At 41.0% G+C, this 27,118-nt stretch overlaps 1 protein-coding gene across 1 annotated transcript; it reads left to right on the plus strand.

Annotated features, from left to right (window-relative positions):
* Window positions 1-1,572: 1,572 nt before the first annotated feature.
* On the plus strand, window positions 1,573-15,716 carry LOC125519732 (uncharacterized). Its single transcript, XM_048684476.2, has 13 exons — window positions 1,573-3,425; window positions 4,455-4,539; window positions 4,753-4,864; window positions 6,022-6,131; window positions 6,783-6,895; window positions 8,708-8,792; window positions 9,014-9,125; window positions 11,076-11,188; window positions 12,484-12,581; window positions 12,718-12,794; window positions 13,423-13,497; window positions 14,668-14,730; window positions 15,313-15,716. Exons 1-13 carry the CDS (start codon window positions 2,166-2,168, stop codon window positions 15,446-15,448), a joined length of 2,439 nt encoding a protein of 812 aa, XP_048540433.2. The 5' UTR covers window positions 1,573-2,165; the 3' UTR covers window positions 15,449-15,716.
* The last annotated feature ends 11,402 nt before the right edge of the window (window positions 15,717-27,118 follow it).

Below are 27,118 nucleotides of genomic sequence, written 5' to 3' on the forward strand. Positions count from 1 at the left end.
GTGATCGTGTCTGGTGTGGCAAAGGTAACCCATTCATCATTTTTTGGTGAGACCACGTAACTGAAGTGAGACTTTTACCACTGATTTTTTGGAGATGCTTTGTTCGATGTAGTTGCTCAATGCTTTATGATATGTCGTGCTTCACAACTGAAACACGCTTTTACCACTGATTTTTTGAAGATGCTTTGTTTAATGTAGTTGCTCAATGCTTTATGATATATGTCGTGCTTCACAACTGAAACACGCTTCACTGCCTCCTCTTGTCCGTTGGCAAGCCGCATCCAAACAGAAGGAGCTCGCATTGGAGCAGTGGAGCTGCACTACTCGAGCTTGCTCTCACCGCAATCTATGCATATGCATTGCATCAACATCTAATCCTGGTATAGGCACAACCTTCTGATGTGAGATTGGCACAGCCAATTTTGGTAAGGCACGTGATGAATGTCAATTCCCCAGTTTATGCTTGACGATACTTTTCATTTGTATGTTTATCGTGCTTAGTTAATTATGGCGATCTCATGGTCTCCTGCCATCTCTATCCTTTTTTGGGTTATGATGTGATTGTGAAAATCCCCCATCATCACAAGGTAGGTAAAAGTTCATATTAGACCATTTAAATCCATAAGGCGAGGCTAACTGCATTTCAATCTGCAGAGTTATTGATCATAAATTAATAATTAAGGGAATACCTGTATGTATGTGTTGTGCTACAGAAGATAGCCCATTGGACTGTCAAAGGTGAGATTTCAGTTAAGTCCATAAGCCGAGGCTAACTGCATTTAATTTTGTTTTGTTGTTCAACCCTGATAGGAAAGATGAGCTTGCTAGCTTGGACCAAGGCTGCATGAGGAAGGCCATCAACTGGAATAGTTTGGACCTCAAGTAACTAGAATTTGGTTCATTTCATACACAAATCATCTTCTTTGCTGGTAAAAGTAACAAACTATCAATATCACCATATTATGCATATGATTTTACTGTTTTTCTTTGTATTGAGCATTGCTCCGTGAGCTATATAAATTCTTCATTTTTTATCTATATTCGCATACTACTATGTTGCAAACTTTTAGCCATTGAAGTCTCCAGAGCATTTGTTATTAACATAGCTTTGCTGGCAAATCTGTTTGTTCTCGCGTACCAAAAAATATCTATGATGAAAGTGGTATACGACATCTTGCTTGGTGATTAAATGTTACTGTAATTTTGGTTTGGATAGACAAAGTGTTGTGCAAAATATAATAACATTTTGTACTGTAATAGTTCATACTTATCATACTTTCTGCCATGTAATTTTTATATGTATATATACTGTTCACATTTGCCAAAAGCTTGAGCAACCCAAGCAAAGTTTCCATCTGGTTGTTTGGTCCAATTATCATTGTTTCTAAGCAAATTATATACATTTCTGGATTCATATGCATGTATGATCCTACCTCATCCATTATTTGTTTCATTTTAGATAGGATTGACTGAAATTAGCATTTTACTTTATGAAACTCACAATATATGCACTAAAATTCCCGCAGCAACGCGCTGGGTTTCCTTCTAGTTGTGTAAAAAGTTACGTACGGGTTCGCTGTGAACTTCCGACCAGGTCGAATCCCTAGCCCACGCCACGACGCCATTTGTTCCTCGTCAGGAACCCTAGCCGCGCCAGCCCGCCGCCGCCCCGCCGGCAGCCCTCCGCGGCCCTCTCCTCCTTCCGTCCCGCCGTCGCCTTCCTCTCCTCCTTTCCGTCGACCTCTTCGCCGCCGTTGGCCTGCTTTGCCGGGCTGCAGCCCCATCTGGGCGCTCGGGCCGTAGTCTTTGCGGAGGAAACCAGCCGAGCAGTCCAGTCCACACACACCCCAGGCCCGCTTCTGGCCCATATGCCGGCGACAACCAACCGGACCAGAGCTCCTCGACAGACACAGACACAGCGCCTCCCAAGCCCTAACGGCAACACCAACACCGGCCACGCGGCGGCCGGCTCACCGTAGCCGTCCCCTCGCGCTCGCCTTCGCCAGCGCGGCAGCGCCGTCCGTCGGTGTCGCACCCGCCACCACCTCTTCCCCCTCTCCCTTCCGCCGCCGCAACCGCGCAGCTGCCGCAGCCACTCGCCGCCGACACCAAACCGCGCCGCCCGGCCGCCTCCTGCTGTTCCGCGCTCGTCCCTTGCCGTGCATATGGACGAAGAGCGCGTGGAACGGGAAGGCCGCCGCCTCAAGAAGAAGGCGAAGCATCGTGATGAAGAGGGGAAGGCGAAGGATAAATTGAAGCGTCGCACAGATGAAAAGGCAACTGAGGCTGATTCGGTCGCAGAAAAAGTTAAGGAGGAGGCTGTGGTAGGCGCTGCGGAGGAGAAAGAAGGCCACAAGCGCAAGAAAGGGAAGGGCCGCAGTGAGGAGACGAAGAGCAAGGAGAATGTTCCAGTCGTTTCAGGTAGCATAGAGAACGGTGTTGGTGAGGAGCAGGCCAAGAAGTCGGGCTCGATGGCGCCTTGTTCGGAGGGTGCCATGAACAAAGACAATGTGAAGAAAGACAAGAAGAGAAGGAAGGAGGAGAAGAAGAAAGAGAAAGAAGCTGATATGACTGAGCAGAAGCAGAGTTTTGATACTACTGTTGGTAAGGAGCAAGCTGAAACTTCTGGCTTGATGGAGGTAACGCCCTGTTTGGAGCTCGCCCAGGGCGATATGAGCAAAGACAAGGTGAAGAAAGTCAAGAAGAAAAAGAAGGAAGAGAAAGAAGCTGAGAAGACTGGGCAGCAGAAGCAGACATTTGATACTACTGTTGGAAATTCAGGGGCAAAGTATGCAGAGGGAGACAAGGTTGAGGGAAAACAGTCTAGCAAGGCAAAGAAGAGCAAACGCAAGAGTGATGATGGTGCACCTGCTGCTGATCAAATCGTGACAAGAGAATACAAGAAGAAAAAGAAGGAGCATTCAGTTGTGCTGGAAGAGAGCAGCCAAACCGAAAATAGCAATGAAGGTGAGAATAGAGAGATTAAGAAGGGAGGAAAGGAAAGGAGTAAAGCCAGTCCAGACTTTAGTGAGAATGCATCTGCTGGGGGAGAGGAAGCTGGTGTAGATGGTAATGATGATAAGAAGAAAAAGAAGAGCAAGGGGATTGGAGGAGGGAAAAAAGAGAAAGAAAAGTCAGTTCGGTCAACAAAGGGTAAGCAGGTGAGTTTTGCTGATTCCGCGGAGATGTTTAGAACCGAAGGTGGTGACAGGGAGGGGATTGGAGGAGGAAAGCAGAAGGAAAAGGCAGCTCTGTCAAAGAAGAAAGGTAAGCGGGTGAGCTTTGCTAATTCTGCGGAGGTGTTTAGCATTGAAGGTGGTGATAATGAAGAGGATGGCATCAGCGATGAATCGAAAAGTGTGCATGGTCGATTTACCCCAGAGGAAGACGCCGCCCTCATGGAAGCTATGAGGGGTTACGCAGAGGTTGCATCTCTTGCTTTAAATTTTTGCATTCATGTTACAATGAGCAGATTTAAACTGAATGGAAGCTATGCCCATGTTTTTTTTTGACAAAAGGCTGCTTCTATTTTATAATTTAGATGGATGTTTTTTCTTTAACTTAATATGATTGATTTCAACCATATGTTATTTTAATTTGATCCAACCTACACATGGAACTATGGTAATTTCTTTTAAATCACAGCATATCGATAAAACATGAACTTATTACAGTTACTTATTACTTATAGGTGCATATGTTATACTCCCTCCGTCCCAAAATAAGTGTCTCAACTTTGTATTAACTTTGTTCTAAAGTTAGTACAAAGTTGAGTCACTTATTTTGGGATGGAGGGAGTATATGGGTTTGTATAAAGCACTCCAGCTGAGCATTTAATATGGAAGTTTTTTTGTATCGAATCAAAGTATTCTATGACGAACGGAAGTATGCTTGTCCTGTAAATAAAATGTTCGTTCCCTTAGGTAGGAACTGGCTGGGAGAGTTATAGAAAGTTCCTTACAGTGGTTGGACTTTACAAATAGTCGAATATATATATTAATTTACCATATTTTCTCCATTGTTTTTTAACTTATGTACTTATTTTCTCCATTGTCTTTACTGTTAAGAAGTAACCATTTATTTTTCCAATGTGATTTAGTTGAACTTCATCTTGCTGTGAATTTTTAATTTGAATTTTAATATAAAGAGAATAATTAAATGCATGAATATAAATCTTCAAGTATATCTTGAATACTCATTTTGCGCTAATGTATGCTAAATTAGCATCTACAATGGTCTCATTTTGAAGTTAAATTATTTTGGATTTTGTGCATATCCACCAATATTCTATTTTGCTTTCTGCCTACCCTTCCTTTACCCATTAATGTTATATTCTTTTTTTGTGTGCTCGAGTTTTATGTGTTGATTTTTTTGTTTACCACTAAATTCGCTCGTGATTGCAAATGCCATGCCCAACATAATTGAGAGAGTTCTCGTTGTGTCTCTTATTTTAGATGAAGCAACTGGGAGAGAAAGGTTTAGAGATGATTGGGTCTTGTCGTAAATATCCAGAGCTAAAGGGTTGTTGGGATGATATAGGTAAGCCAAAAAATCTGGAGTTATGTTCTTCAACGTTTCCTCCTCATGCTCTTCGTGTGTTAATGTCAGTTATGCATGTAACCTTTATGAAAAAGTCTTTATTAAGACCCACCATCTCACGTTGAATTTCCAAGCAATCAACATCCATCCCTTTTTCTTACCTGGATTGCAGACAACTTATAATATTTAATTGCTGATGCACATTCTTTGCAGCGAAATCGTTACCCCATAGACCTTACTTGGCCATATACAGGCGAGCACATACATTACTCCATAGGAGCACCAGATGTAAATGGACAGATGAAGAAAAAGAGCAGATTCGGCGGTACGCAAATTCCTTTTGCTGAGACAAAATTATATTTGTTTTCTGCATGATCCATATTTACTCAATTGTCTTTACTATTAAGTAATCATGTTGTTATCTAATGTGATTAAGTTGAACTTCATGTTTGGTGCTACTTGTTAGTATGTGTTTACAAATCCTTACTCCTATTGAAGATGTCAATTAGTGACAGGGTCCTGTTCGCCTCCTTCTCCCTTCCTGATGTTTATACCTTTTGCTTGGTGGTTATGTGTGTCACCAAAGTCTGATAAACCAACATCAACCTGCATGTGCCACTAATGTATATTAGCAAATGCCTCTATGTAGTCTAATTTGTTTATCCCAATGTAACTTGTTACTCTGTTTGATACTTTTTGCAAGTTCTCCTTGCGATCTCATAGCAGAGCTACCTGATACATGGTTTGTTTTGGGTTCATGGTATGAGAAAATAAGGTTCTCCCGTCAGGCAGTTAACAAACCTATAATTCCAGTGCATGGACTTTGATTTCCATGAATTAATTTTGTTTTGCAACTAATAAATTAGATTATGTAGGAGTTAAAAAATTGAAAAGGGAGGTAGGTGCTTGTTGGGTGGGCCTGGCTCCGTCGCTTGAAGTAGAGGGAGTAGCTAATGCAAAATTTCCATGTCACCTGTTGTCAACTTCCTCATGGGCTTCTTGTCACTGCTACCACTGTCCCAATCTATTTACTTTGACTCAACCTAGCACTCCCACTTCCTTCAAATGGCAGTGGAAGGGGGATGAGGATATGCTTGTTTGACAGGGACAACAGTGGTCTGATCTGACCTGTCTGACATTGGAGCAAAATCTGATGGTGACAAAGGTTAGTTGCATTGGTGAGGGTGGTGACTGGTGTAAAGTGTAAACCTTTCAAAGCGTCATCACCATCAGAATGCATCACTGTTGTCAAGTAAGCATATGGGATTGCCACTCCCCATGAATCATACTGTGCACCAGCCAATTTCAGATTGTTAGCCAATCTTGAATGAGATTGTGCGGTGGATTACTGTTTGCCCTGACGTGATTGTGATACTATGATTTAGATTGAAGCACTTTCTTGATATTCGTATTGAAAAATGTTTTGATATGTCCTGTTGTTGTTTCACATGATTAAGATTAGATCGCTGCATTATGATGCAGGTTTGTCGAGAAAAATGGCACGGATTGGAAAACACTGGCACAGGAACTTGGAAAGAGTGAGATCCATGTAAAACATGCTTGGAGAAGAATAAAACCTAAGAAGAAAAAAGGTGCCCGTTGCTCCTAAAGTTCTATCATATTTTAGCTAATACATCTGTCGCAACTGTAATATTTCAGCACTACTTTAACATGTATGTTTATTTTAGGAATTAGGATGTTTTTATTCTTCGGGCATGATTTTTCTCACATCATTTTGTCACTACTCAGGCAAATTTGTCATGTTAATGGTAGTAGTTTAACCCAGCTCTGCATTCTAGTTAATATTTGGTTTAGGTATGTCATGTGCAACAACAACAAACCTCACATATTGGTTTGCTCTAATATTGAAATTACTGACAAAACAGGAGTTGAAACGACAGCATGAGTTGGGGGCTAAAGCATCTATACTATCACAAAGTGTGTTTGTAGATGATTATTTATCCAGTTTTAAGATGTTAACTATCAGTTAAATGCAAAGTTTGGTCATGAGATAAGTAAAGGGATGATTGTATTCTTGGTAATCATCATGTGAATATGGAAACCATACGTCCTACCTAGTGAATGCATTATCTTCTTTTTGGGGTGAAAGTGAATACATAATCGTGATAAAAATTATGCATCCTACCCAGTTAATGCAGTATCATCATGCGATAAAATTTAGACCTTCTTGCTAACCTTTTCCTATTCTGTGTGTGCATCCTTTGACTGGTTATATGTTTCAGGTGCTGATGATGAAGAGGATGTCAGTGGTGGTGAATCTGAACTTGTACATGGACATCGGTTTACCACAGAGGAAGATGCCATCCTCATGGAAGCTATGAGGGATTACGCAGAGGTTGCATCTCTTGCTTATATTTTTTGCATTCATGTGACAGTGAGCAAACCTAAACTGAATGGAAGCTATGCCCCTGGCCTGGGGGTTTGAGGAAAGGATGATTGAACTTTATAATTTAGATGGATAGTTTCTCTTTAACATAAAATGATTGATGACAACCATATGTTATTTCAATTTGATCCCATCTACATGTGGAACTACTATCAATTGTGTTTTAAATCACAGCATATCGATGAAACATAAACTTGTTATTACAGTTATTACTTATAGGTGCATGTGTTATGGGTTTGTATAATGCACTTCAGCTGAGCATTTAATATGAAGTTTTTTTTTATCGAGTTGAAGTACCGTATGACCGTACTGAAGTTTGCTTGTCCTGTACAAATGAAATTTTCTTTCCCTTAGCTTGAAAACTTACCAGAAAGTTTCCTATGATGGTTGGACTTTACAAATATAGTCGAATACATATTAATTTTCTGCATTACCATATTTTCTCCATCGTTTTTTAAATATATTTACTTATTTTCTCCACTGTCTTTAGTCTTTACTGTTAAGAAGTAATTGATTTAGTTGAATTTTATTCTGCTGTGAATTGGTAGTTTGAGTTTTAATATCAAGAAAATATTAAATGAATGAATATAGATCCTCATGTATATCATGAATACTCATTTTGTGCGAATGGATGCTGACTTACATCTACAGCTCATTTTGAAGTTAAATCATTCGGAAAATTTATGCTACATATGTATGCAAAAGTGCTCTCCCATGTGGTGGCATCGCAATGGGATTTTCCTCATCAGTTGCATGCAGGAATCTCCTGCCTCACGCTGACATCATCACATTAATTGCTAAATTAGAAATTTCACAATGATTTATTTCACATACCGTTAATCCGATTAATAATCCGTTTTCGCTGGCGAGTTTGTCTTGACGAGGGCTTTGAAACTAGATCCCATGTTGACATGTTTCAGCAATTTTTTTGTCCCCATCAGTAGCTATGCTATGTTAATCGTGGTCGTCATGTTAGCAGTGAACAATTCCTACAATAACTGTGTATAGTTACCAGGCAATAGTTTTGTATGTTTTTAGACATCACAATGTTATGCAGAGCTCGAGAGTTACTATTCAAGTGTTAACAATAAGTAAGACGTGGTATGAACCAGCACAAGTACCATGAAGCAAGTCTTCTAGTGGCGTACATTGACGTTCAACAACATCGCAACCAAGTTAATTTAATCTGGCAACTAAATGGCCAATAACCTGGTAAGTAAGTAACACCAACCTGGCAAGTACAGATGAAAAAAGAGAAGTTGTCGAAATGAAAAGTGGATCGTCAATCGGGTTAACGGTTTGAGGGATAAAACTTTTTTAAAATTGGAACATGAAGAAATCTTTGCTGATTTCAGTTTATGTGTTATTTTTACATGCATGCAAGAGATAGATGAGGCTGATGCCCTGCATGGGAAGGACTTTTTCAAAATTTGAATTTGAAGAGATCTTTGATGATGTCAGGCTTATATGTTATTATTACATGCATGCCAGAGATAGATGAGGGTGATGCCCTGCATGAGAAGAAACCATGCGGCACTGCTCTTAGTTCAGTCCTAAATTATTTTGGATTTTGCGCATATTGTCATACTAATATTCTATTTTGCCTTCTGCCTTCCCTTCCTTATCCATTAATGTTAATTGTTTTGTGTGCTTGAGTTTTATGTGTTGATTTTACCTTTTTATTTACCACTAAATTCGCTCCTGATTGCAAGTGCCATGCCCAACATGTTTGAGACAGTTCTCGTTGTGTTTCTTATTTAGCTGAAACAACTGGGAGAGAAAGGCTTAGAGATGATTGGGTCTTGTAGTAAATACCCAGAGCTCAAGGGTTGTTGGGATGATATAGGTAAGCCAAAAACCTGGAGCTAAGTTCTTGAGCATTTTCTCCTCATGTTAAGCCTGTCTTTGTGTGATAGTGTGAGTTAAGCATGTAACCTGTATGAAAAAGTATTTCTTGAGACTTACCATATCATGTTGAATTTCCATGTAATCATCATTCCATTTATTTTTCTAACCCTTATAGAAGACAACTTACAATATTTAATTGCTGATGCACATTCTTTGCAGCGAAGTCGTTACCCCATAGACCTCACGAGGCCATATACCATCGAGCGCGTATATTACTCTATAGGAGTGCTGAACGTAAATGGACAGATGACGAAAAAGAGCAGATTCGGCGGTACATAAATTCCTTTTGCCGAGACAAAATTATATTTGTTTGCATGACCATATTTACTCAATTGTTTTTATTATTAGGAAGTACTATCATATTATTGTTATCTAATGTGATCAAGTTGAACTTCATGTTTGCTGCTACTTTGTGTCATGTTTACAAATCTCCACTCCTATTGAAGATGTCCATGGTGATGGTGGTCCAATCACCTCCTTCTCCCTTCCTGATGTTTATGTGACAAAATATGCAACATCCATTTCCATGAGGCTTTGATATATATAGAAATGATATATATGCAGAAAACCCCCTATACAATTTGGGGGGGGGGGTATTACATGACATATACTCCCTCCGTTCCTAAATATAATTCTTTCTAGAGATTTCAATGTGAACTACATACGGATGTATATAGACATATTTTAGAGTGTAGATTCACTCATTTTGCTCCGTATGTAGTCCGCATTGGAATCTCTAAAGACTTATATTTAGGAACGGAGGGAGTATAACTCTAACTACCCCCTCCCTCTTTTAAACTCATGTTGAATCAACAACACTGAGTTCGAAGATAGTCTGGGTCTTCGTGAAGATATCCGCTAAGTACAACTAGGAAGGCACATACTCTAGAGCAATCATCTGATCAACACCAATGTGCTTCAGAGGGTCACGACCCATACTGATAGCACTCGTACCGTTGGACGAAAGAAGAGTCAGTGTAGTGACAAACACCAAAATCTTCAAGCAACCACCGTAGCCAAGTCACTTCTGCTACCAAAAGAGCCATACCTTGTGACTTAGCCTCTGCACTCGAACGGGAAACTGCAATCTGTTTCTTCGTCTTCCAGGCAATGAGAGAACCACCACGAAAAAACATAGTAAGCAGAAAGCGATCGATGATCCGAAGATCGCTAGGCCAAGTCGTCTCAAATAGTCCTATAGTTATAGCAAACTGGATCGTGGAAAGAAAAGACGATGCGAGATAGTCACACGAAGATATCGTAGAACTTGAAGTAGGTGACTGTAGTGAACCGACTCAGGATGTGAATTAGATGGGAGATATCCGGACAAGTGACGGCTAGGTAGACAAGACTCCCAACAAGGTGACATTAGCGTGTCGGATCCGAAAGACGCTCACCTCACCATCAGAAGCCCGGAGGTGGACGTTGAGCTCCATTGGAGCCTGAACAATGTGCTCATCCGCAAGAGCAGAGCAAGCAAGAAGATCTTGGATGTACTTCCATTGGGATATCAAGAAGCCATTGGAGGTAGAAGAAACCTCAATCGTAAGGAAGTAGCGCAAAAGACCAAGATCAGACATAAGAAACTGCTCACTAAGACGAGCCTTCACAAAGGCAATGCACTCAGAGTCGTCGTCGGTGATTATATGTCATCGATGTATAGAAGAAGAGCCCGGCCACAAGACGAAAGGTGGACAAGAGAGCGGGATCATGAGCACTCGGTGAAAAACCACTAACAGTGACCACTAACGCTAAACCCTTGAATCAGGCAGGAGGGGCTAGCTTAAGGTCATGAAGAGAGCAATGAAGACGACATAGCATGTTGTCCGGCGTAATACCCATGTGGTGGGTGCATGTAGACCTCCTCACGCAACTCACCATTAAGGAGGCCATTATGGACAACACGCTAAGAGATTTCTGTAAAACCTGCCGTATCAAGAATGTGCCCTTGTCATCAAGTAGGGATTGTCACTCCTTATGAATCATACTGCACACTATCCCATGTGAGATCACTGGCGAATCATGAATGAGATTGTGTGGTGGAGCTGTTTACCCTGCCACGATTGTGATACTATGATTTAGATTGTGTTGTAACTTGTGAAGCGACTAATATCTCTCTTACACATAGCATACTTTCTTGATATTTGTTATTGAGAGATGTTTTGATATCTCCTGTTGTTGCTTCACATAATTAAGATCAGATCACTGCATTATTGCGCAGGTTTGTCGAAAGCAATGGAACGGATTGGAAGACATTGGCACGGGAACTTGGAAAGAGTGAGATCCACGTAAAAGATACTTGGAGAAGAATAAAACCTAAGAACTTGAAAAAAGGTGCCTGTTGCTCCTGAAGTTTTATCATCTTTTGGCTAAATTATCTGTCGGAACTGTAATATTTCAGTGCAACTTCAACATGCAAATGCTTATTTACGCCATTTTAATTCTATGAGCATGAGTTTTCTCACATCATGTTGTCACAACTCAGGCATGTTTGTCAGGTAGTAGTTTAACCCATCTTTGCATATTGGTTTGTACTAATAAAAAGTTGAAACAACACCATTGTTGAGTTGGGGGCTAATACAGCTATGCTATCACAGTGTGTTTGTAGCATTGTTTTTAAGGCGTCACTTAGGAGTCGCCTAAGTGCTGAGGCGCCCCAGGATGGTAAGGCGTCCGCCCTGCCTTAGACATGAAACGTACGACTGCTTCAGTGAAGGGTCCACTGCTGTCAAAGGTATCTGCTACCGCCTGTTCCTCGCTGCATCATCCTTGCGGCTGCTTCTGGGGCTTGGAGACGACGGCCCCACCATTCCCCAGTACTCCAGCGAGCATCCCTTCATTTGCCTGCCTCCACCGTCGCCTTCCCTTGCCCGATATACTCTGCTGTTGAGGAAGAAGGGATGCTGCAGTGAGGGAGAATCAGAGAATGCCAGGGTTATGATCAGAAGGGAGGAGTTTTAGGGTTGTATGCTGCTGCTGCTACAACGAGGAAAGATAGCAGGTGTGTGGCGGCTGTGGTGAGGGAGGAGGGAGTGAGGATAGTGGAATTAGGTCACGGGAGGAGTATATAGCTACTAGATGGGCTTTTGGGCCATAGGGGAGTGCATAGGTCGTGGCCCATCTCTCAGTCTTTCTTATTTTTCCTTGCAATATACGTGCTAAACTGCTTGATTGCTCTGTTCCTCTATGTCTAACGCGTCGCCTTGTCTCACCTTACATGCTTCAAAGGTAAAGGCGGGGGTTAGGCGCCTCGCCTTGCCTTACCGCCTCAGGAACAATGGTTTATAGATGATTATTTATCCAGTTTTAAGTTGTTGACTATCGGTTAATTGCAAAGTTCATTCATGGGATAAGTAGGGAGGATTGTACTGAACAAAATTCTGGGTATAGATTGAATGATAAAATTGGTAAATTGAATGTCCTATACACGTGAATGCATTATCTCATCATTTGGTAAAACTGAATGTAGTATCATCATGTGATAAAACTTATGCATCCTAACCAGTTAATGCAGTATCATCACATGATAAAAAATATGTATCCTACCCAGTTAATGCCGTATGCGATAAAATTTAGACCTTGCTAACCTTTTCAATTCTGTGTGCATTCCTTGACTGGTATTTTTTCAGGACGTTGGACTCAGGATGAACACCAAAACTTGTTTGATTTGGTGAACCTTGACTTGCGTCTGAAAGCCCATCAAATCAAAAATCCTGATCATCGGCTGGTTTGTAATTTACCAATGTTGTTGATATTGTGTATTTTGGTCAAGCTTTCCTGATTTGAACTGTGCTCACAGCTGTTCATATTCTTGAATCACATGATTGAATCTAATGAGGTGGCTTACTTATCATCTGTGACAGCTAAGAGATAACATTTCCTGGGAGGCCATCAGTGATAAATTGACCACCCGTAATCACAAGAATTGTTGCCTCAAGTGGTTAGTATTTCTATTTGCTGCATATATATGCATAACTTTGTTTTCTCATTGTATCTGTACTAAACGCTATGTGCATTGCAATCTTTAATCCATGTTCTTTTTTCCCATCTTCTCCTATTTATTGTTTCTATATCTAAATTGTTCATTTTGACATTTCAGAGATAAAATGCAGTGCTTGTTGTTGAATTGCATCAGATTGATTTAAGTGCTTAACCGAGTACTTTGTATTGAAGCGCAAATCCTTTGCGTTTTCTCGAAAAGTACTTTGTATTGCATCAGATCCGTTTATCTGAATTTATTTAACTTAGTAGACCTTGCAACTGGTTTGTTTTAGCCATTCTATGAATACAAATTTTCTTGGAATTATAATAATTAGAGATGAAGAATCTTAATTTGCTTAACCAGGCATGCTTGTATTTACAGAATTGAGATCTGTATATTATTAGCTTTTCTACGTTTGGGGATTGGGCTAATGGGATAATGTGGGCTTCATTGAATTTAACTAGTTTTAACACATCCTTCATACACCTAAATCTTGTGCTTCTATATGCGTATATGCATCTTCAGACTGGGTTACACGCAAGTTATGTAACGGCAGCATGACCATTAATTCATGATGCTCTTTCAGGTACGAAACATTAGCATCTCCGATGGTCAAGGAAGGAGTCTGGGCTGATGTTGATGATTATCTACTGGTGGAAGCGTAAGATTCTACAGACTATTATAATGATTGCCTTTTTGCCATTGAAACACTGCACATTGTTTTGCAACAGAGTTAAAAAAGAACTGTTTCGAAAGGTAGGGTTTAGCCTGCCTATGGAGATATTGTTTCAGCAATTCCTGAAAGTATTGACGTGTGGTTGATGCCAATAATGCTGTGGGTGTACATAGTACCATGAAGGCATGAACTTTAGAAGAATTTCAGTAATGAGGAAGGATGGAAATCAGGAATTTTTACATTTTTGGTCATGTTGTCTGTTGCTGTTTGCCTGGTCTTGTTGTCGAGGGTGCTTGTTGTTTAGGGTTACAACTCACGATGTAATGAGGAGGGATGGAAATCAGGCATTCTTACATTTCCCCCCTCTCTATTCTTGGTAGCTTGCACCAGTTTTAACATTGTAGTCTTTGTTTGGTTTTGAACTAACTGAACACTGTTATGGGCTATATGGAACGGAAGACAGTGTATGTTTATGAGTGGGACTAGAGTACAGTAAGAGGTTGCGCGCTCACCCTCAGGTGCATTCCATGCCTCGTTCCTGGCTGTAATACATGAGGCTCTGAGTGATCAACTTATGGTGAAACTTTCTGGTTTATTTCTTGAACTAAAAGAGATCGATTTCTTTGGCTCATTTGTAGCAATATAGGATTGAGTCAGTGTTGCTGCAAGGCTGTGTGTTGAATATTCCATGACTCCCCCGCAAGTTTGATATTCTTATGCTTGATGATTGTAATGGTGCACGCCTTGGTTATCTAAGATGTAGTATGACAATATGGGTCCTGCAAAACAAAAAGTTTTGGAGTCGATTTGTTCTGGCTTGTTTTTGCATTAAGAATCGCGGTATTATCCTCAGTTGGGGTGGGTTTATCTCACCCTGGGGTGTGGGCAGGTAACAAGCATACATGCGAGCTAATATATCATATCCATCTGCCTTTTCTCCAAATTTGCACATAAGCTTTGTTTCAACAGAAAGAAACACAAGTCCTTTCTCTCTCTCAACGATCTATTTATTTGCATGGCAGTTGGACTGAAGTTAGTGTATTAAATGCTATTTTTTTTCAGGCTTAGGCCTCCTATATGTGTTATTTATTTTCAGTGTCTTGTTACAATGAAACAAAAATATACTCCCTGTGCTAATTTTTTGACGAAAAATAGGCTTCAAAAGGTTGATGCTGTCTGTATTGAAGATGTTGACTGGGACAGCCTACTTGATCACAGGTTAGTGCTGTCTGCTGATCTAACTCACACAACCTTTAACTATGCCATGTTCTTGATCACAAAGTAGTTTGGTTCAGTTACCCCATTTTATCAACTCCAATGGTCTGAAATACTCTAATGCGGTCTAAACTAAAGGTGGCATGTTATTGGAGTAAATAGTCTTTCCTGTGAAGGATATGAAGCAAATACCAACTTCTTTTTTCCTTGACAGCCAGAGAGTTTGTTAACAGAGCTGTTAACTTTACTTATTTGTGCCTTAGATTTAAATTTTAGCAAAATGGACAATAGCGAATGTGCATTTGGGTTATGTACCAAGTTTGATTAAATCCTCCCAATAACCCTGGCATACACTAGTACCTTAGTGCTGGATTACTGGTATACTTGGTATTTTGTCAGGAAGCTTGGGTTTCATGTCAAGTTTCAGAAGGGCATGCATTTTCATACAGAAACAAATTCTGGGACCCTTGTGGTTTGGGCTTCATGTCAAGTTTCAGAAGGGCATGCATTTTCATACAGAAACAAATAACAAATTCTGGTACCCTTGTGGTTTTATAATAACGGGGCTATTCACTCTTTACTCAGGTCTGGGGAGGTTTGTCGTCAAAGATGGAACCAGATGGTCCGCGCCATTGGTGGCCACAGGGAGAAGCCTTTCATCGAACAAGTGGAAGTGCTGTCGAGGCGCTACTGCCCAGAAATGATTGAATACAGGAAGTGAGGAAAAAGTGTAGGAATTATCACCCGTCAAACTTGTAAGCCCAGACAAAACAGCAAGCATGATGTGTCAAATCTTGCTCGTCACTTCCATGGTATGTGGAGTAGCCCGTAGGATGCCAGGCTTGCGGGATTTATGGGGTGTAGAAATGTATCAACGGTACATGGTTCACCAGTGAGCAAGCTAGGTTATGATTTTGTTTTCCTTCTATTGTCCTCACGAACATCTTTACTCAAACCTGAATACATGATCACTTCAGGGACTCCACTCATCTGAATTTGTTCGTGCCATTTTTTATTTTTAGTTATTTTATGGTATTCATCGAACTTAATTTGCTAGAGGCTGCACCCCACTCATCTGAATTCAGGTACTCCCTCTGCTGGATACATGATCACTTCTACCTCGGCAAGTGGCACGTTGCATGTGTGCAATTTGCCGCAATCTGGGAGTTTTTTTTTCATTTTTCCTAGATCCGTTTACTTAAAATGTTTGTCTCGTTCAAATCTCAAACCGTTTTCATCGTTGGATTCCTTGTGTTGAGATCTTTAAAACTAACTCGATCTCATATTGATAGGTTTTGACGAAAACTTTTCTCATATAAAAAATTGGACAAAGAAAATAGATGAGAAAACCAATCTGGGAGCATTTTCTTTTTCCTTTCCGAAAGCTGTTTCTAACAAGCACGGCTTCACAGAAGCAAAACCGTGCCTCTTACATAAGAAAAAAACATGATTTTTGTTTTTGTTTTTGAGAGGCATGACCGTGCCTCACAAAAAAAGAAGAAGAAAAAACATGATTTCTTTTCCCGTTTCTGAGAGGAAACTGTGCCTATCATGAAAGGAAAAAAGAAAACATTTTTTTGGTTTACAGGTATTGCCGTGCCTCTCGCGAAAGCAAAACCATGCCTTTCATGAAAGAAAAAGAAAAGAGAAACACATTTGTTTTTTCCGTTTCCAGAGGCACGGTCGTGCCTCTTGCGGAAGCAAAACCATGCCTCTCATGGAAAAAAAAGAAAACGTGTTATTTTCCTTTTCCGAGAGGCACGGTCGTGCCTCCCGCTAAAGAAAAAAAAACATATTTTTGCGCAAAGTTTTTTTTCGATTTCTTTTGTTGAAAAGCTAAGAAAGATCGGTGAAAAATTGAAAAGCTAAAAAAACCATCTAAAAAGCCAAAAACGCGTGTGGAAAATAAAAAAATTCGGAGGAAGAACCCAGAGCGCGACACATGTGTTGACACACGAACACGTCACGTGTACGCTCGACGCCGGGGGTGATGCACCGCAACTCAAGTCGAAGGAGACCCGACCGACAGTGCGATACGCAAGACATTCCGCGAGCACTTTTGCAGACCCGAAACCCTACACGCCTGAGAGGGACCCCGTCAGGGAGTGCGGTGGCTATGGGCATATGAGGCGGCTGGACTTCCCGTAAGAAAATGATTCATCTAGGCTTTTCTTACATGAAAAATTACATTAATTCACATCCTAGAGTTCTAGTTCTATTTCAACTCGGACTCAGTCTGAATCTGACCCAAACTTCTGTCATGCTCCTTGAGCGGGCCGTCGAATTTGCATGTGACCTCCGATTAAGACGGCGCAAATATCAAATTTGTGTGCCTCGACGAGACGAACAACTCTCGTGTTGACCACGTCTCCAAACAAGGCCATCTTGAATACTTTACGGAGTCATCTTTATCTTCCAGTCGGACTCGGTCTTGCAGCTGACTGTATTGTCCGAGTGTTATAGTGACTTTGCAGGCCATATACTATCTCAGATGATGATGAGTCTAAAAGCAAAGTTATCCGTTTTGATGTTACGAACAATTCCTGTGTTAAACACCTTTTCATCCGAGCCAATCTAGATTAACCTTTCGGCCACATCTTCAGCTTCTGGTTGGAGCACTCGAATCTGAATCTCTCCACTCGGATATTAGAGTCTTTCACTCGAATCGCCCGACTAGACTTTTTCACTCGGACGGCAATCTTTCACCCGAAAGGTAAGCTTTCACTCGGATGACAATATTTTATTCGGATCTGTAATATTTTCACTCGGACGGCAATCCTTTACCCCGAATGGCAAGCTTTCTCTTAGATGATAGTATTTCATTCGGATTTGTAATAGTTTCACTCAGATATCAATATTTTCACCTGGAGGACAATCTTTCGCTCGGATGACTATATTTTCACTCGGATGATAATCTTTTACTCGATCGGCAAGCTTTCACTCGGATGGTAAACTTTTCACCCGGATTTCCCGACTGAAAACACAACCTGATCTTGTTTGGCCTCTTCAGGTCGCACACGTGCTTGGATTGAGATGATTTATATATTAAAATCGATCTGCTTGACGAGACGAAACTTTCTTATGTTGAAGGTTTCCCGATTAGAAGCCGTCTTGAGGGCCGAATTGCTCGCGCGACCCATCAAACACGGTGTCTGGTACCTCGCGCCATATTTTCGTTTAGGTTCAGTCCGTAGTGTATTGCCTCTAACTTTTGCATATGAACTCGGATTGAGATGATTTATATATGAAAATCGACCGCCTCAACGAGACAAAGACAATTCATGTGGAGTTCTCCTTCATACGAGGTAGATTTCGAGGCTTAATCGGCCAAAAAGCATTTGAACACTAGATTTTGCTACTCTGAGTACAATTTCGGTCCCCAAATTGAGGTCGGATGGCGATAACCTAAACATTAAAGTCGTTCCACTCGGCGACGCGAAAATTTCTCATGCTAAAAAGCCTTTTCACTCAAGACCATCTTTATTACATTCTGTATCTTACCGAAATCATGTGTCAACACATGCCCTCCTGTTTTTCGGCAGAGCTTGTATGCCGAAAAATAATATGCACGGTGTTTGTTCTAAGGACGATGTCAACACTCCTTCGGCCATTTGTGTCTCTCACAGCAATAAATATGTATCGGTCATGTTTGTGCTAAGGACGATAATCGTATATCGGCCATTGCCTACTTAGGCTTCTTGCCACACACTCGGGTGGTACTTCTTCAAGTACTTGCCATTGAGAGCTCGAGGTAACAATGTCCCTTGTACGGATTCCACCAAATATGAATTTTTCGGAACTATTCTTGTAATCCTAAAAGGACCTTCCCAACTCGGAGACCACTTCCTGAATTTTCTATTTCTTGAACCAATCGGCAGAATCACTTTCCATACGAGATCGCCAACTTGAAAATTCTTGAGCTTGACTTTTATATTGTAAGCTCTTGCCACCCTTGACTTGTCTCTCTCTATGGCCTTCAAAGCAGCCAAATGTTTATTGGCAACCTCATCAATATTGTCCATCATCAAGTCATAAAAGTCCTTTGCCGATAGATTATTCTGTTTGGCTATTCTCAAAGCATTCAATTTACTTCTACTGGTAGAACAACCTCTTGACCATATACTAGCTCATACGGAGTCACGCTTGTAGCACCATGCCTTGAGATTCTATGTGCCCACAAAGCTTCAGACAACAACTCATGCCATGTCCTTGGATTATCCTCAATCTTCTTCTTGATGAGCTTGATTAAAATTTTATTGCTAGACTCAACGTCCATTAGCTTTGGCATAATATGGGGAGGAATTGAACATCTTTATGTTATAAGATTCGGCAAATTCTCTAACTTGGTGTGACATGAAAGATGAACCTTGATCTGTAGTTAATGTTTGAGGAATGTCGAATCTATGAATAATGTGCTCGGTTATGAACTGAATTACCTCCGTATGTGTCATGTTTTTGAGCGGTACTACCTCAGACCATTTAGTGAAATAATCGGTTGCCACCAATACGAACCGATGCCCCTGGAAGACAGATGAATTTCTCCAATGAAGTCTAAACCCCATCCTCTAAAAGGCCACGACTTGATAATAGGATGTAACATAGCAGCAGGAGCCAATTGAATATCACCAAACTTTTGACAAGCTTCACACCCTTTATAATATCTGAAGCAATCATTAATCATAGTAGGCCAATAAAACCCAGCACATCATAGTAACCATTTCATCTTGGGAGCCGACTGATGAGTGCCACAAATGCTTTCATGTACCTCTCCCATAGTAACTCTTGACTAGTCCTCGTCCAAGCACTTTAGAATAACATCATCGACTGTTCGGTGATAAAGACCATCATCTCATTGTATACTTGAAAGCCATACGTGGAACAGCTCTGTCCACCCTTTCACTCGGATTGCACAAGTAATTAATAATGGGCTTCCTCCAGTCATGACTGCCACCTGCACTAGATTCTTTGTTAATGGCCAAAGTAGTGGGCTCTGGTTCGGCCTCTACATTGACAATGGTATACATCGGCCTTTGAGAAATATGAAACATGCCATGATCAACATGATAGCCGGATGCTTGCTATGCCAACTCATTTGCTTTCTAATTGTCATGTCTAGATATATGAGCAATGCTAAAACAATCCAAAGTAGAAATGATATCTAGACATTTATCAAGATAGACATTAAGTGTTTCGTCCAAACACTGAAAAACTTTGGATATCTGTTGTACTACTAGTAATGAATCACCAAAAGCCTCAATATGTGTAGCACCTATAGCAAGCAACATCTCTAATCCTAATAACAATGCTTTGTATTCGGCTTGATTATTTGTGCAAAAGTATTCTAAACGGCATGAGGCTTCAAAAATAGCACCATGAGGAGATATGTAAACAATACCAACACCTTGGCCATTGCTACAAACTGAACCATCAGAATATAATCTCCACGGTACCAATGAGACAATGTTTATATCAGCATCATGCTTGTCATCAATCAGATGTTCAACAATAAAATAAGCAACGATTTGGACTTTCATGGATTTTAGAGATTCATAAGCCAAATCATACTCAATCAAAGCATAAGCCCACTTGCCAATTCTACCACCAAGAATTGGCCTATGCAACATGTACTTGATGACATCGGTTTGACAAGCCACTACAAAGCACTCGACACTAGGTAATGTCTCAATTTTGTGCAAGCATAATATAAGCATAGACATAACTTTTCAATAAAAGTATACCTTGTCTCAACGTCCAATAAACGACGGCTCAAATAAGTGATGGCATGCTCTTTTCCTTCGGTTTCTTGGGTTAGAACAACACCGATAACTCCTTCCTCCGCTGCAATGTAAAGCCTGAAGGGTTCCTTATGCTTGGGAGCTTTCATTACTGGAGGAGTGCACAAATAATTCTTGATCATATCGAATGCTTCTTGCTGTTTTGCCACCCAAGTGAAATCAACATCATTCTTCAACCGAAGGATAGGAGTAAATGCATCAACCTCCCCTGACAGATTATCTATGAATCTCTTCAAATAATTGACCTTACCAAGGAAATTTTGCATATCTCTCTTGCATGTTGGAGCCTCCACTTTTCCGTATGTCCTCTATATTTTTGGGATCAATCTCTATGCCATCTTCATGAATAATGAAACCCCAAAACTTGCCAGCTGACACGCCGAATGCACACTTCAAAGGATTCATCTTCAGTCCATCTTTTTTCATTCTTTGAAAAGCTAAACGCAAATCGGCCAAGTGAGACTAAAAAGTGTCCGATTTGACAACAATATCATCAATATAGACTTCAAGTATGACGCCGAGTAAATCATGAAAAGTCAAATTCATACCCCTTTGGTATGTAGCTCCAGCATTTTTTAATCCGAATGTCATCACTACCACTCGAATAAACCAAGGAAACCAAGGCATCTAAAAGCCGTTTTGGATATGTCCTCTTCGGCCATAAAAATTGGTTATACCCTGCATTACCATCAAGAAAGCTAATAACCTTATATCCAGAAGCATCATTAATAAGCATATCGGCAATTGGCATGGGATACTCATCTTTGGATGTAGCCCTATTCAAATCTATGAAATCAATGCATACCCTCAATTTGTCGGATCCTTTCTTTTCCACTGGGACAATTTTAGAAATCTACTTGGCATACCTGCAAGGTCTAATAAAATTAGCTATAAGCAAACGGCCGATCTCTTCCTTGATTCGGTCATATGTTTTTGGATTAAACTTTCTAGTCGATTGTTTGTAAGGTCTAAAACCGGCCTTTATAGGCAACCGATGCTCCACTAGCGGTCGGCTTAAACCTGGCATCTCATGATATTCCCATGCAAAGCGACAAACATATTCTTTCAATAGTTCGATTAACTTAGCCTTACAATCTACTTTCAAATTTTTGTTTACAAACGCCGGCCAAGTGACTGAACCATCTCCAATATCTAACCCCTCTAATGGATTGGCCGATGTAAAACCTTGACCAAGTTTATCCATGTCATCCAACTCCTCTATAGACTCATACACATCGTTCTCGCTGGACCAATATTTTACAAGACGTTTTTGTAACCACTTGGAATTAGAATCTGAAAGCATGAGTGCTCCGTGGGTGATTTTGGTAATTAGTGTCAACATATCTCTTGTTGGACTAATACCTTTACCTAGTGTATTTCAGATGAGTTCAACAATGGCGTGGCAAGGACAAGAGGATGTGGAACCCCTTCAAAATGCTAAGGACAAAGATTGGCAAAAGCTTAAGACTCTTCATTTTCATTTTAGTGATCCAAGATCACATTGAGTCCATAGGAAAGCCAATACTATTAAAAGGGGATGAGGTGTTGCTTAATGGTCTACTTCCTCAAAGTGCTTAGTGATATTGCTCTAAAACCCTCAACCACTTTCTCATCTCCACATTTGTCCAAAACCCAAAGTCAAACTCGGCCCCACCGATTTGATCTATCCGGCGCCACCGAGTTCATTTGACCTAGCCACTGCCAGAAACCCTAGACAATTCGGTCACACCGATATGGATCTCGGTCTCACCGAGATGGACTTGCAAACTCTCTATTGCCTATTGTAATTATTCCGGTCTCACCAAAATGTGCAATCGGTCCCACCAAGTTTGCCTGACCAACTCTGTGTTTCCTTATTGCTTCACTTTGGTCTAACCGAGTTGATGCAATCAGTGCCACCGAGATGAGGTTTTGTCCTAGCCCTAGCACATCGGTCCCACCGAGTTGATCATGTCGGTCCCACCGAGATTCCTAACGTTCACATTTTGAACTAAATCGGTCTCATCGAGTTCTTCTATTCGGTCTGACCGAGTTGGGTCAAATGTGTGTAACAGTTGGATTTTGTGTGGAGGCTATATATACTCCTCCACCCCCTTCTCTATTTGAGAGAGAGCCATCAGAACGTTCCTACACTTCCACAACTCATTTTCTGAGAGAGAACCACCTACTCATGTGTTGAGACCAAGACACTCCAATCCAACCACAAGAATCTTGATCTCTAGCCTTCCCCAAGTTGCTTTCCACTCAAATCACCTTTCCACCATAGCCAAGTTTGTGAGAGAGAGTTGAGTGTTGGGGAGACTATCATTTGAAGCACAAGAGTAAGAAGTTCATCATCAACACACCATCCATTACCTTTTGGAGAATGGTGTCTCCTAGATTGCTTAGGTGTTGCTTGGGAGCCTCCGACAAGATTGTGGAGTTGAACCAAGAAGTTTGTAAGGGCAAGGAGATCGCCTACTTCGTGAAGATCTACCTGAGTGAGGCAAGTCCTTCGTGGGCGATGGCCATGGTGGGATAGACAAGGTTGCTTCTTCATGGACCCTTCATGGGTGGAGCCCTCCGTGGACTCGCGCAACCGTTACCCTTGGTGGGTTGAAGTCTCAACGTGGATGTATGATATCACCACCTATCGGAACCACGCCAAAAATCTCCTTGTCTTCATTGCGTTTGCACACTCCAATTCCATCCCTTTACTTTCTTGCAACTAGCATGCTTTACTCTTTCCGCTGCTCATACTCTTGCCATGCTTGCTTGAAATGTATTGTGAATGTTTGGATTTGTGCTAAATTCCACCTCAACTTGAGGAACTTAAAAACTGCTACTTTTGCTTGTTGAGGGTCTAATCACCCCCTCTAGACCCCTCTTCTCAATCCTTTTAATTGGTATCAAAGCATTGATCTCCATTGCTTTGGTTTAATCACCATTGGAGGAAGATGGATGAGTCTACGATTGGGAGTATTAGACGTAGAGTGCCTATGCTTGACGGAGAGTTCTATAGTGCTTGGAAAAATGAGATGCTTGAGATTATCAATGAATATAATTTGAACAAGTATATTACTAGCCCTTGTGCGCCTCCTATTAATCCCTTGCATCCTACCCTGATGAGTATCTTGACATGACCCGCAATCTTAGAACTATTGATCTTATCATAAGAGGATTGCCTAGAAATTTGCTTGTATGCTTGCCTACATTTGATTGTGCTTATACTATATGGAGATACCTTGAGGAGCGCTTTCCAAACTATTTCTTGAAAAATCTAGATGAGATTCTTCAAAAATCCATTGCTTTTTATAAAATGAATCCCAGTGATCCTGAATTTGGTGACTGTCTATTTGAGCTTCGTGACCTTATGCATGCCAAAGGAGATGTTATAGTCATTAGTAGCATCATTTCTCAAGTCATTAGAATTCATAAAGATGCACATTGTCATGGTCATAAATCCAATGAATCACTCTCTCTAGGCAATGATCATTCACAAGACAATGTTGAACATGGATATTATGATGAGGATGATGATAGTGACTTTGATCTTGATGAGTCAATGAGACACTTTAGTCTTATGGCTAACCTTCACTGTTACATGGCCGGAGGAAAGGAATGGGTTCTTGATAGTGGATGTACTGATCATATCACCGGAGATAAGGACATGTTTCGTGAGGTTGCTGAAAACGACGGTCCCCGAAAGTATGTCACTTTTGGTGATAACTCAAAGGGTAAGGTGGTTGGCCTTGGTAAGGTGGCCATCTCACATGACAGCTCTATCCAAAATGTTATGCTCGTTGGATCTCTTGGCTACAATTTACTTTCCGTATCTAGACTAGCCGATTTGAGTTTCAATGTTCTATTCACTGAAGTAGATTGCCAAGTGTTTCTAAGAGATAATCATAATATGGTCTTTACCGGTATATGTAGAGGTGATCTATACATTGTTGACTTCACTAAAAAGGCTCAACCTTGTACTTTCTTAGTTGCTAAATCTTCTAAAGGTTGGTTATGGCATAGAAGGTTAGGTCACATGGGCATGTGAAATCTTGATAAGCTTATTAAAGGTGATCATATCCTTGGTGTTAAAGATGTCATATTTGACAAGGATAGACTTTGTAGTTCTTGTCAAGCAGGAAAAAAAGTTGGAGGAAGCCATCCCGTGAAGAACATCATGACCACGAGAAGACCGCTTGAGCTACTTCACATGGATCTTTTTGGTCCCAATGCCTACAAGAGTCCCGGTGGTAACTCGTTCGGATTGGTCATTGTTGATGATTTTTCAAGATTTACGTGGTGTTCTTTCTTGATGATATATCGCAAGTACAAAAGATCTTCAAGAACTTCGCTAGGAAGGCCGAAAATCAATTTTAAGTGAAGATCAAGAAGGTTTGGAGCGACAACGGAACAGAGTTCAAGAACGCCAATGTGGATACCTTTCTTTACGAAGAAGGGATTTCACATGAGTTCTCGACTACGTACACACCTCAACAAAATGGAGTTGTTGATAGGAAGAACCGAACACTTATTGAGATGGCGAGAACGATGCTTGATTAATACAAGATGCCAAAAAACTTTTTGGTGGAAGCGGTTGAGAAAGCTTGTCATGCAACAAATCGACTATATCTTCACAAGCTTCTCGGCAAGACGGCATACGAGCTTCTCACCGGTAACAAACCCCAAGTTGGATACTTTCGAGTATTTGGCTCAAAGTGTTACATTCTTGATAAGCATCATCGTTTGAAATTTGCCCCTAAATCTCATGAGGGTTTCCTACTCGGTTATGGCTCAAACTCTCACGCTTACCGTGTCTACAACAATTTCACCCGAAAGGTTGAAGAGATGGTAGATGTGAAGTTTGATGAATCTAACGGCTCACAAGTAGAGCAATTTCCAATTGATGTAGGAGATAAAGACCCTTCGGAAGCAATTCGAGACTTGTCTATTGGCAAGTTTCGCCAAACGGAGGTGAAGGAGAGTACCTCTTCCATTCAAGTGGAAGTCTCAACTTCACAACAAAGTGAACCACAAGTTGACTTGGAGGCATCCACAAGTGGAACACGTCAAGACGAAGGAAATGAGGAAGTACAACAAGATGAATCTCATCAAACTCCTTCTCCACCTGCACAGGAGAACAACAACGCCAACAACAATGAAGAAGGACAACAACAAGAAGAAGACAAAGAAGAGGATGTTCCACCCCGACCCAAACAAAAGCTCTCACGAGTTAGAGAAAGAGTCACAAAGAGATCATCCCGTCGAACAAATCTTCGATGACATTCAAACTGGGAGAATTATTCACTCTAAAACTCGTTTGGATAACTTTTGTGAACATTGCTCATTCATTTCTAGTATTGAACCTATGAAGGTTGAAGAAGCCCTTCAGGATCTGGATTGGGTGAACGCTATGCATGAAGAGCTACATAGTTTCGAGAGGAATCAAGTGTGGACATTGGTAGAAAAGCCGGACGACAACGACAATGTCATTGGAACCAAGTGGGTGTTTCGGAATAAGCAAGATGAAGATGGACAAGTTGTACGCAATAAGGCCCATCTTGTCGCTCAAGGCTACACTCAAGTCTAAGGTATGGACTATGCTGAGGCATATGCCCCCGTTGCTAGACTTGAGTCCATACACATCTTACTTTTTTTGACTATATACTGCAATGCAACAGCCTCACAACCCTTTATTGATAAAGAACTAGAGAAGTTACAATATTACAAATTTACAAGCAGAAGAAAAGGAGATACTTACAAAGAGATCTAGGAAAGGGTAGCTATCCAGGAGATTAAGCTATCTTTATATTTACATCTAATTCTATGAGACAAAAGAGAAATGTCATGGATAAAGTTCCTCCTCCAAGATCTAAAGGAAGGCTGCTCATTTCTGAAGATCTTCCCATTCCTTTGTGTCCATATATTCCATGAAGCAGTGAAGACAACCTCTGTGAAAAAAAGGAAGACCAAAATCCCTCCTAGCTGATTGATCCATCTCATATGTAGTCTGGTTCAGCTGAACAGTCCAAGAAATCCCAAGGTAGTTCCAAACCCTTTGACTGAAGTTGCAAGCAAAGAAAAGATGTGCCTGATCTTCACGAGAAGCACAGTGGCATAACACACATGTGTCATCCTGGATGATCCAGTGTCGGCGCTGCATCATATCCCTAGTATTCAAACGATCCATTAAGAGAATCCAACCAAACACCTTGAACTTGAGCGTGCATGCACACTTCCAAATCCATTTGAAAATGGGATCAACCACCAGGTGGGAGAAGCAAGACTCATAGTAAATCTTTGACTTAAAATCCCCAGATTTAGATGGCCATTTCAAAATGTCCTTCCTCTCCTCATCCAAATTGATCAGTGGTAGCAGAGACTGGAGTTGGGTGAACTCAATATAGGGCTCCGGCGACAAGAGGCAGATGGAAGTGATCAGAGACGTCAGGCCGCTCCATAAAGTCTTTGACAGTGATCGCACCATCAATCACAAAAGAATGGAGCCGTGGGAAACTCTCATGCAATAAGACAACATGATTACCCAGTTGCCATCGATCAAGCCAAAATAGCACCGTGTTGCCTGCATGTACTTGTGGAACAGATAACTTGCAGAA

This window comes from Triticum urartu, chromosome 7A, assembly GCF_056163025.1.
Source record: "Triticum urartu cultivar PI428250 chromosome 7A, HENAU_Tu73, whole genome shotgun sequence".
Taxonomy (NCBI): domain Eukaryota; kingdom Viridiplantae; phylum Streptophyta; class Magnoliopsida; order Poales; family Poaceae; genus Triticum; species Triticum urartu.

What these genes read in the sequence shown, in the direction of transcription:
- LOC125519732 (XM_048684476.2), top strand. Translation starts at nt 2,166, where the DNA reads ATGGACGAAGAGCGCGTGGAACGGGAAGGCCGCCGCCTCAAGAAGAAG. An exon ending in AAAACCTAAGAAGAAAAAAG is followed by an intron (nt 6,132 to 6,782) that starts GTGCCCGTTGCT and finishes TATATGTTTCAG; the next exon opens with GTGCTGATGATGAAGAGGAT. An exon ending in GAAAAAGAGCAGATTCGGCG is followed by an intron (nt 9,126 to 11,075) that starts GTACATAAATTC and finishes ATTATTGCGCAG; the next exon opens with GTTTGTCGAAAGCAATGGAA.